At 45.9% G+C, this 11,373-nt stretch overlaps 1 protein-coding gene across 1 annotated transcript in view; it reads left to right on the top strand.

Annotated features, from left to right (window-relative positions):
• Nucleotides 1-8,772, top strand: part of NAT10 (N-acetyltransferase 10 (GCN5-related)) — a 19,741-nt gene extending 10,969 nt beyond the window's left edge. Inside the window, exons 19-27 of the mRNA XM_010146038.1 lie at nt 722-770; nt 1,362-1,455; nt 1,544-1,654; nt 2,463-2,635; nt 3,052-3,171; nt 3,977-4,075; nt 4,475-4,548; nt 7,087-7,170; nt 8,322-8,772. Coding sequence (XP_010144340.1) covers nt 722-770; nt 1,362-1,455; nt 1,544-1,654; nt 2,463-2,635; nt 3,052-3,171; nt 3,977-4,075; nt 4,475-4,548; nt 7,087-7,170; nt 8,322-8,415 — 898 coding nt within the window. The 3' untranslated portion in view covers nt 8,416-8,772. The remainder of the gene's footprint in view (nt 1-721; nt 771-1,361; nt 1,456-1,543; nt 1,655-2,462; nt 2,636-3,051; nt 3,172-3,976; nt 4,076-4,474; nt 4,549-7,086; nt 7,171-8,321) is intronic.
• The last annotated feature ends 2,601 nt before the right edge of the window (nt 8,773-11,373 follow it).

The following is an 11,373-nucleotide window of genomic DNA, read 5'->3' on the forward strand; positions in this document are numbered from 1 at the left end:
GGACCTTCCTGCTCACTTGTCACCATCCTGCGTGGCTGCTGAGTAGTCACCCCATGTGGGTGTAGGTCGCCAGTGATGGTCACCCTGGGGCCTGGCTTCTTTTGTCTGGGGTGCCCTGTGGTTGGTCCCAGCAGGTGTTTTTATACTAGTGCTCCTCTTACTGGGCAGTGTGAATCATAGGATCGGGTCACAGCGAAGATGCAAGAAGGGATGGAACGATGGAAAGGGATGTCAACAGGGGTTTGCTGATCAGTTGGGGATTCTCTCTGGTCCACAAGTGACTGTTTGAAACCTGGGAGCTGCCAGGGAAAATTGTCATTCCTTGAAGAAGAGCAGAGTCTCTGAAGTAAGCTGGAAATCCTGAGCCCCTCCCCAGGGCACCTCTTCAGGGTCTGTGGTATTAGTGGTGAAAAACCTGTCTGCCCGAGGAGGCCCTGGGAGCGTATGAATACACAAACTCTTGCATCGTGTCTGTCTGTCTTTGAAAATTCATTCATCTGCTGATGCCGCAGTCAGCATGATTCCCTCCAGGTTAGAACCTCAGGTACTTTGGTTGCTCTTATGACTGTCAGGGTTCCTTTTCATTAGCTGCTGGGACGTCATACAGTTTTCCACTCACTTTTCAGCAGTTGTTCCTGTAGATTGCATTCTACCACTGTCATTACTGGAGAATCAACAGCTCCACAATTCTCAGTGTGTTTTCTCTTTTCCCATTCCCCAGGTTTTGGAAACGCGCTGGATTTGTGCCCGTTTATCTAAGGCAGACGCCAGTAAGTAGCAGGTTGTTTCTGAACAAAATCCAGCCCCATTGAAATCACTGGGCGTCTTTCCATTAGCTTCTGTGAGATGCGATTTGGGCAAGAAAGTTCATTTCATGTTCATTTCTGTTCCTTGGGCCTCTAGTTCACTAAAAGAGTAAAGCTGGAGGATTGTGAATGTCATCTAAGCGGTTTGCACTTAAATTAGAGCAAAGATGCAGCTGCTGATGGTTATTAATGTGGTTATTGGTAAAATATCAAATGGCCCTTGAACTGATTGCTATTGTTTTTCAAGGTGTTTACAAAAAATAGCACTGGCAGTGAAGGACTTTCGTTGCCCCATGAGACCGCATTTTTCTTTTGTTTTTCTTGATCTGTACCTGGAATTTGCAGTATTGGTGGCTGCTTGTTAGGTTACCTCAGGAAGCCGAAATCCCTCAGCACTGGCATTTACCAAATCCTGCAAGTTTTATGTTAGGTAGTGGTGATCGGTAGCAGTTGATAAATGTGTTTTTGTTGCTTTAGAAGAGCTGTGTCTTCTTCGGCTGAGCACAGAGTGCAAAAGGTTTGTGGGGATGATGGGAAATGTATCTTATTTATTAGAATGACCTGACTGGAGAGCATTCGTGCATCATGCTGAAGATGCTGAATGAAGAGGACTCGGAACAGGAGCCTTGGCTTACTGCCTTCTGGAAAGGTAACTTTGATTTTACTAACGGTAGAAGAATCTTCTGGGATATTTAGAGGTCCACAGGAATCATTTATTTTATTATCTCATCCTATAGATTTTAGGAGGCGGTTCCTTTCTCTGCTTTCCTACCAGTTCAGCACATTCTCTCCCTCATTGGCATTGAATATTCTACAGAACAAGAATATCAAACAGCAGCCACAACCACGTGAGTACCAGACTCATGCCGTTCAGTTAAATTGCAGTTCGAAGACTATATGTATGTTTATCAGAGTTCTCAAATACATGCGAGATGCCTCTTGTGAAGTGCCAGGCATTGCTTTTGGTCAGTTACTGTGTTGCTACCATCCAGGAAGATGAAGGTCTTTCTAAGTTAAAGCTAAGAGGACATTTTCTGCCACTGAAAACAGGTAGTGGTGGCGTTTTGTGGGTTTTGTTTGTTTTTTCCCTGCTTTTTTCATCAAAGATAGAAGTAACCCAAAATTAGACGTCTCCTGACTAAACGCATGACAAAACATGGATGGATACCGACACTTGTCAATCTAGGATGGAATTAAAAGGGAAGCCTCAAATACCAAGGGGCAGTAGGCAGAGCAGGTTGCTCGGGATCTTAGAAAGTACATTGTCACCAGAAATTTGGAAGCTGGAACGTGATGTCTTTCTAAGAGAGAGGCTTTAGCTCAATTGCGTGTTGCTGGGCTCAGTCCAGCACTTGCTGGGAGAAACACATGGGCAGTATAAAAAAAGGGGCCAGACGAGTCAGTCCAGCAATCAGTTCTGCTTGAAAGAAAATTGCTGTTTTCTCAATATGCCTCTTGAGAGACCTTCGTCATCTGTGTCTGGTGGGGTTTTAATGTCTGTCTTGGTGAAAGAGTTCTGCTACAAAGGAACAAAGCTCTTTAACAGCAAAACCAGTGTAAGATAGTTAAAGACTGGGTAAAATGCATTAAATACTGAGATCCCAGGTAGCTTGAAGATCAGTCTTGACATTGTTGTCTTTTCCTTGTACCCATCAGCCATCAGCCGGGCTGAATTAGATTCACTTTTCATCCCCTATGACCTGAAAAGGTTAGAGATGTACTCTCGCAACATGGTGGACTACCATCTCATCATGGATTTGGTACCTACCATTGCCAGGCTGTTTTTTCTCAACCAGCTGGGTGATATCTCGCTCTCCGCTGCACAGTCGGTACGTACCACCGTGAGAACAAGCCCTGCTTCCCCTCTCTGTGTGTTCAGCATAGTTTACTGTTTCATGTCATGATTTCTCCTGCTTGCAGTGTTCTTCCACTTTAGCACTTACCTTGAATAAAATTTGTAGGGATCATATTTTGTTGTGTGTTCAGTGAAGGACTCCATGCTTTTATAATATGGTGTGAATTGTGGGTGGGTTAAAACCCCCTCAAAATCTTCTGGCTCTTGAGCTGTTCTTCAGGAGGAAGATATTTATCTGCACTGAGTGTGAAATGGCACTGGCCATCTGCAGAACCAGTGAAGGGTGTTCCCGTGCATCTGAGCAAAGCTCGTGGAGGGAGTGTGGGAGGATACTATGGGTTTGTTTTGCTCTAAAAGCCTTTGTAACTGAAATACATGTCATTTCCTCAGGCCCTTTTTCTAGGGATTGGCCTACAGCATAAATCCCTGGACCAGCTGGAAAAGGAGGTGGAGCTGCCCAGCAGTCAGCTGATGGGCCTCTTCAACAGAATCATCCGCAAAGTAGTGCAGGTAACGGCATCGAGACCAGCTTTGTCTTGGCTCTATTGGACCCGCGTCTAGTTGCAGCCTGGCATTAGCAGAAAGCTGAATCAGAACTGTGTGTCTTTGACATGCCCCAAATAATTGACTGTAAACTTCTTTGTACGATGGGAAAATCCCACTGGGAAAAGCAGGTATTTATGGCATTGATTTATATAGGTTTTTCCCAAGTAATAGTGCCCATGCTGTGTTTTTAAATGTTGAAATGCCGTGACCAAATGCTGAGCGTCCCACCTATGTTCCAGACGAGCTTTAGCCATTCGTTTGGTTGTTCACTGCACTGGAGGCATCTCCACTTTTCTGGAAAGGAACAACTTTTCCAGTGCCATTTAGGGGTAGATTTGAAGTCCAGTGAAATAATGGGAAACTCTGGGATCTGGTGTCTGTGATGAAGTGAGTAACGTGACAAGTTACTGAATGGTGAGATGGACAGAATACTTGCCAACTGCTTCCAGTTGGTTGCTGAGCCTGGGGCCTCTAGTTCTCAAGCTCTGGCCTACCATGGCAAAACTTCTGCGGTCTGGCATTAGGTCATTTGGGGAGGTGATTTGCTGAGCATAACACCCTTATAATTATCTTGAAGAAAATAACAACATAAAATTTAGCTTTTAGCTGCAAATGTTAATCAAATGATGCTGTATTAATAACGTCTGTTGTAAACTGCGAGTTCTCTACATTTACACCAGTGCCATAGAGTGCTGACTGATTTATTTAAAGCAATAACCTAGAAGAAACATCAACAAGTCTTATATGTGTTGGCTTATTTAATTTACAGTTATTCAACACGGTCCAGGAAAAAGCTGTGGAGGAGCAGATGGTGGCAACAAAGGACATTGTAATGGAGCCAACGCTGAAATCTTTGAATGACGATTTGGTAATTATGAACTTTCTTCTTGATACATGTCAACACTTCATGGAGTTCCCTCGAGCACAGAAGCTTCGTAATCTAAATTTTCTAGGATGGAAGGAATTCCACATCACGTCTGTCACTTTGTGGTTGTTAACACCCAACAGCTTTGTGTCTGTGGTCATGCTTTGTTAATTGGTGTAGAGATTTTTTGCAGAACCTACTAACACGTTCTTGGAGTTACATACTACAAGTATGTGTATACAAATAACACAGAAATGCAATTAAATAAAAGAGAAGCTTTTCAGGATCTGATATTTGGTTTAGGGGATGTACTTCTCTTTCAGTGGGAAGGGCCTTCTGCTTGCCTAACTGGTCTCTGTTGTACTTAGAACTTAAAGCATCTTTTGTACCATCCTATTGTAGGAAGAAGCTGCAAAGGAATTCCAAGAGAAACACAAGCAAGAAGTGGGGAAGCTGAAGCAAATGGACCTTACACAGTAAGAATTTCTCTATGGGAGTCTCAGACCCAGTTTCCCCCCGATACCTGTGTGAATGCTGGGTCCCTAGTGCACCTTGCTGAGACTTGTTCTTGAGGCTGTGGTTGCAGTATCGCAATCTCCAACCATCAGTAAATGAGAAGCAGCAGTGGGTATTGTCTGCAGTGGCCAGGTAAGATCAGCGTGTGCTGCTGTGCTGATGGAAACTGGCTGTTGTGTGCCTGACGGCCAATAGCTTCTTCGTCCTTATTGGCTCGGTTAGCAGCTGCTTTGCTTCACACTCAAAACATTCTTTCCAGCATAAATTAAATTCTTCTGCTCAAGGCCATTCACCCATTCACCTCAGGACGTGAATTCATTGTCTGAGACATGTGTCACACTCCCAAGTGTGAACTCACTGGCTTCCCCTCTCCTGCTGGTGTTTTGAACAGAAAGGAAAAGCTTGTGAGTTAGCAGGTCACAGCCAAGACCTGAGAGCAGTGAGATCTGTCTGGCTGTGGAGCTCTAGAACTGAAATTGCTGGTAGAGCTGGGGCTGGCTCATCGTTACAGCGCTGCAAACAGAAGGTGTGCTGGGAATGGGAATGCTGGATCAGTCAGTCCTCGGCTCTGTCCCAGTGGTTCTGACATAAGCTTGAGCACATTCTCCATTTCCCTCTTCTCTTTTATCACTTAAATGGGAAATTATTCATGGCAGTAGCTCTTACTATGTATCTGTGTGTCAGTCTTGATCCTGGCTGTGTACAGTATGTATATGGTACATCTAGAAGTAATATAGCTCTATCACGTGGAGTAATAAAGCAAGCTGCCTGGCTGTGAACTGTTCCTAATTTGCAGTTTCCAGTGCTTCTAGAAATAGTCATTAGTTCCCTCAAACCAGGATACCCAGGTTCTGTTGTCTGCTCTCCGACTTAGCCGTGTGTGCAGCTCAAGTGAAGGTAGTACCTGGCTCATGTTGATACCCTCCTCTTTAACAAACAAACAAAAAACACCTATCAAACCCCTCAGTCAACAGAAAAAGAACAACTAATCCGAGTTCTTTTACTGACTACAGTGCACGTGGATGCCTTTTAACTGCTGTAGAGCCGGACAGTCTGTAGGATGCTGAGCTGCGGAACCAGCACTTTACTTGAAGTGTCAGCAGATGTCTCTGGACCAACAGGAGTTGCCCATGCCACTGATCCTCTCCCTTCTTTCTCTCCTCCTCCTACTTCTTCTTATAAATCCTATATGTCTTAATGCCATCCCAGAAAAGTTGTCTGTTTTGGCTCTAGATTAAATTCTATTAAATCTGAGAAAAGGAATAAAAGCTTCCTTGAATCTTTCATTGTTCTGTTTGAAGGAAGGACAAAAGTGGGTGTGATTTGAAGTGACTTGCAAGTCCATCACATTAGGAAAATATAACCAGAATTTTAAAAAAAATATTTAATTCCATTTTTTAGCGTCAATAGCGTTCCGTACCTGTTTGTCATTTGGACCACATTCCCTTTTTTTCTACCCAGAAATAGATTTCTATTCTCCTCCATGAGAAGAGAGAAACAAAAATCCATTTTGAACACTTTTAAATACAGGTTATAGAAATCCAATAGAAGAGATGGAGCTGTTTGATTTGAAAAGGCTTTTTCCGGTATTGTTCAGCCCTGACGAACAAAGGCCAGTCTATTCTCTGTCTCTAAGAACCTGAGATGGAGAGCAGCCACTCAATTTTGCTACATGACTGCTTTGCTTAGTTGCATTTGTACGTAATTTCCAGAGTACTTGAACACCCAGACAAGGGGCACAGAACATGAGCTTATTTGAATAGCAATTGTTGTCTTAATTGTTCTTTTCAAAAGAAAACGGCAGGTCTTCAGGTTTTTTCCTGGATTGATGCAGAAGAACTGCCCCATTCAAGCTCACTGCTAGTCTTAAGAGCAGCTGCTAATTGAGCGAACTTTCCCATGTAAGCCATTGCTTTTTGCATCCTCTTGCACCACCACCATCCGTCTCCTCTTTTTGGGAGGGGGAACAAGGGAAAAAGGCTTTGGGCTTTTCTAACTAAATGTCTCTAGTGAAGACAGATCTGCTTGTGGCTGACAGGCTTAGAGCTGGAGCGGCTGAAGGTCAGTCTTTGAAGGAATCTCGTGGGCAAAGGAGAAGCACGCACCACTGCTGTGGATGCTGTAACCTTTGTGACTTATTTTTTACTTTCATAAGAGCTGTACTCCCGTCAGCGCGCTGTTTTTCTGACGAGAGCCTTTCACAGAACAGTTTTGTGATGTTTACAATAGGGGCTCTTGAGAGAACTTCATTCGACACTGACCAGCTTTGGATGGGGACAATTGGTGGTTGTTGTTGACCTGGTTTGGCCTGAGTCTGCTGACAGAGTCGTGACGAGCTGCTGCGTCCCTTTGCCAGTCTAGTTTTGTGCATGTTTCCAAACACCAGTTTGGTTGGGCTTTGTGGAGTAGTTTGTACCTGACATAACTGTAATAACTTTATTTTTTTCTACTTTGTGCTAGCAATTTTATTTGGATTTTCCCTTACCTTTTTCACTTAGATATATTATCCGAGGTGACGAGGAAGAGTGGGATGAGGTGCTGAGCAAAGCAGGACAGAACGCCTCCGTCGTCAGCGTGAAAAGGTTAATGAAGTTGAAATACTCCCCTGAGGCCTCTCTGGTCTTTCCTGATGACTCTGTTACAATGTTTTTCAAGAGTGAGGCTGAAGAGATAAATGCAGATAAAATGAAATTCACATCCCTGATAGCTTCTCAGTTCTCCTAGAGAAATCGGGGTGTGAGCACCCGAGAGCTCTGCTGGGTCTGCAGGGGCTCCTCTGGTGGTGATGGTGCTGCTGGGGAAGTTTTGTGCCTCTGGAGTATAGTCCTGTTGCATAACTCGGCTGCTTGTTCTAACTGCTGCTGACATGGTTAAGGCTTGATCCTGATCAGGCACAGGAGCTGGTGCTGTGTCTCCCTTGGGTCACTTTTAGAGAAAAAGCTCATTCCGTGTGTCTGTCCCGTGTGCTTTGGGAGCTGATGCTGGGTGGGAGCCTACGACAGTCCCACGGGAGACAATGCAAGTTCAGGGAAGGAGAATTCTTTCAACTGGGAGCTCAAGCCTGCAAAATATTGAGTCTGCGGTTCCTTCCTCCTCTATCTTCTTCCTTCTGCCTTGCCCAGCGTGGAGTCTTTCCTCATCTTTTCCGTGGGGATTTGTAGTTGAGGCTGGCCAGCTTGCTTGTTTCGCCTTCCTGGGGTGCCTGTCAGCTGAAGGAATTACGTGATCTCTGTTCCACCCTTTGTATATTCAGTTTTTCTCATGAATGCTGGAAGCTGTATGTTTCCAGAAGCCTTACACGAGAGAGAGTCTTATCAGTGCTTAGAAAGATGGAAGCTGTGTCACATTTACTCTAGTCCAAGTCTAGTGCAGCAACAAAATTGTATCCTTCAAATTGTCAGTGGTGGTATTTTTTCTAGGTACTCAAAATTCCAGATGCCCCGTAGGAATTGCCTTTAGGACACACAAAGTCTTGAAAAGCAATGACAAGAGCTAAAAGCCAAGATCTTCCAGGATTCAGATTAGATTAGAGAATCTGAAGACACTAGAGAATAGAGGTCATGCTCATGTTTGTGCTGTCTCTAGCACCAGTTTAATGAGCCAAGAAATTGGGCGCATTTTCTGCCAACCATATTTCTATGTAGACCCTCACCCCCCCCTTTTACAACAAAAATTTCCCAGCTGGTTGGGAATCTAGTGTATTTTTAACAGATATTTTGTTCCTGTTTCCCAGTGAGAAGAAGAGAAAATTAGAAACAGCAAGAGGACCCAAGCAGCAGAAGAAATTTAAGACGACTAAAGATAAAAAGCAGAAGTGGAAGAAATAACTTTAAAGCCAGTCAGTGCCCTCAAACTGACAAGTGATGGGTCTGTACTTCAGACTATTCTCCTTTACATCAAAAGACTTTCTTTTGGGGGGTGAGAGCTGGAGGGAAGGAAAAGCCTTAGAGCCATTTTTAAAGTGTTTGTGTTACGGGGAGCACAGTGACACTGCCAGGAGACGGGCTGTGAAGATTTTTTTATGACGTGTGACTGCAGAGCTCGAGCGAAACACCCAGCAACGCCCTGGGACATTCCGAGGATACTTTAGCAGCTGCAGGCTCCTTTCAATGAGGACAGACCCATCTGTAAACTTTCCTGCTTCTTAATGGTTGGTGTCTTTATTAAATAAGAGTTTGGACAACCACGGATAGAGATGTGTCAGGCTTTGGTGTGAGACTCGACCTCTGAACCACGGCACGTCCTGGAACAGGCAGCTCCTGCCTCTGCTCTGTGGCTTGAGGGAGTTTTCAGTGTGGGCGACAACCGAGTTTTTACTTGGGGCTGGCTGTTCAGCGAGCGCTAACCGCGTTGTCAGCTCAGACTCGGGATCTGGTCCTTGCTCACAGGAGCTCAGGGCACACAAAGAACACTTTTCTTTTGGAAGGTAGGCTATAGTTCCTGCTTACTGTGCTCCTTGGGCAGCTGCAATAAAGGCTGCTCTTTTGCATTCAGACTTGCTTACAAGGTCTCAGCATTCCCATAGCTCAGTAATTTACATTTCCTACTTCTCAAGCAGGGCAGCATGAATTAACATGTGCTGAGGACGCTGCCTTGGCCAGTCTGTCTCCTCGCTGTCTGCTAGCCTAGAGCTGCTGCTTGGCTTTGGAGGAAAGATTTGTGTTAAGGTTGCCAGAAAATCAGCGCTGTAACACTGACACCTGCTCTTGGTCACCTTCTCTTTGAGCTCGGGGGCCGTCCGAGCAGGCAAGTCACTGAAGTCCCCAGCTTTGCTGCTCAGTGGTCCCTGCATGGCAATAAATATGTACCAGTCTGGAGCTGGGACTTCCTGTGACTGCAGTACTGGAGGTCTGGTGCCTGTCAGGCTCCAGAGGCTTCAAACCCAGGGCAGACCTTTGACACAGAACAGCTCTGTCCCAGACCTGAGTGTCCTGCTGCATAGTGTTGATGTTCCAGCTTTACATCCCAGAGGTGTGCAACAGAGATTTACCTACAGCTGACACGCAGCTGTGTTGTATTTACCTGTAGGTCTCTGCCCCTTTGCTCAGCAAATCCTTGAGGAAACAGTTTTTTCCTTGGTGAGACAGTATTTCTTCTCTAGGAGGCTGTTTTGGGAAGCATCTCTATTGAGTGGGGGTCTTGCACAGCCTGCGTATCCCTCCGGTTTGTGTGAGAGTCAGTGGCGAGGGCACATCCCCCCGTTGTGGGGAGCAGCTGAGCCCTGAGAGGGGAGAATTGCAGCTGCAGCCCTTCAGGGTTGGATGAGGGGCCGTTAGCACCCAGCTGTGTAAGAGGGCAGCGCTGGCAGCTCTCAGCAGGGGTGAGGTGGTGGTTACCTGCCCTGAGCCAGCTTTAAAGAAGTTGTGAGGAAGGCAGGAAGCGTGTGGCTCTTCACAGCTCCCTGGGAAATCCTCTGAAGAAAAGGTGAGTGTGGATTCTCTCTGGTTTTGCTGTTGTAATTGTTAAAACCGGGAAGTGGTGGCCTTGCTGGGTGAAGAGCTACAGCCCTTTGGCTCTTGGGGTCCTGCTGGATGCTGCCTGTGCCTGACTGGTTCTGAGAGACAAAGCACCAGCTTGTGTCTGGTGCAGGGGGGGCTGCAGCTCGTGCTGGAGCCCTTTCAGGGGTTGCTCTCTGGCTAGGGGAGAGGAGAGGAGGGTGGTTGTGACAAACAGGAGTAGCATGGCTGGGCCTGGAGGCTGTTGTGTAGCCCAGGGCTCTGCAGCATCAATGCCACATTGCCCATGGATACCTGTAGGACTGTGTTTTCCCAGTGTCTTGCTCGGCTCCGTGCTGGTCACATTTGTCTGAGGGATGGTTACTGCAATAAAAGCTTTTTTATGGTTTGTCCTAAGCCAGTCACATCCTTCAGCCATTTGAGGGACAACAGAGATGTGCTTGAAGTGGTGGTCGGGTAAGGAACTGGTATCTAATGGTTACTGGCTGAATATCCCCGGCTTGCCCACTTCATGCGCTCTGCTTGGCACGATTCAGCTGTGGTTTAACAGGCTGCAAGTCAAAGGACTTTTTCTGAGTCCTTTTAAAGCGTGTTGAAACTTTGCACTAGTAAAGCAGCAGTGGTTGGTTCAGCCTCTCTAACCTGTCCCGGTCGCTGGGTTTGTTCACCCAGGCGGTAGCGTGCTGGCGCTGCGTCGTGCTAAGAGGTGATGGTATCAGAAGGCTTTTTTTTATTGCACGTTACCTCTTGTAAAACGTAGGAGCGGTGCAAATTACAATGCCTGTCTCAGGAGGGCTCTTAAACCCCAGTTCTACTAATAGGCTCAAAACTGAGGTTTAAGAGAAGTTTTATTACAGAACACCCATGTGCTGTTAGGGCTCAGAAATTGGTTTGTGTTTTATGGGCTAAGCTGAGGATCAAATGGCCAGTTCAGAAAAAGTTCATATTTATATGAAAAAATATGTCCAAAAGTTTCTGTTTATTTATAAATGCCACGCTGAACAGCTCTGAAACGGTTGAGTTCGACTGTCCTCTGCTTCTGCGGGGACCGTGGCAGAGCTGTGACCTGCGGTGGCTGCGACGAAGCTCTTCACAAAAGCCTTAAGTAAGTAAGTCAGAGGTTTTTGGTTGTTTGAGGAAATACGGTCTCGTGCTAACAGGCAGCAGCCATAAAAACTTCGATGTGTGTCTTGGGGAAGGCACCTTGGAAGCGCTCGTGATGAGAGGCTGGTCTGTGAAAATCGCTACAGTCCAGCGGGACCTCTGGTAAACTGGCTGGGAGTCAAGGTGGGAGGCACAGCGAAATGCGAGGGGCTTCTTCCACGCGGT

The sequence above is a fragment of the Buceros rhinoceros genome, unplaced genomic scaffold (assembly GCF_000710305.1).
Source record: "Buceros rhinoceros silvestris isolate BGI_N320 unplaced genomic scaffold, ASM71030v1 scaffold632, whole genome shotgun sequence".
Classification (NCBI taxonomy): Eukaryota; Metazoa; Chordata; class Aves; order Bucerotiformes; family Bucerotidae; genus Buceros; species Buceros rhinoceros.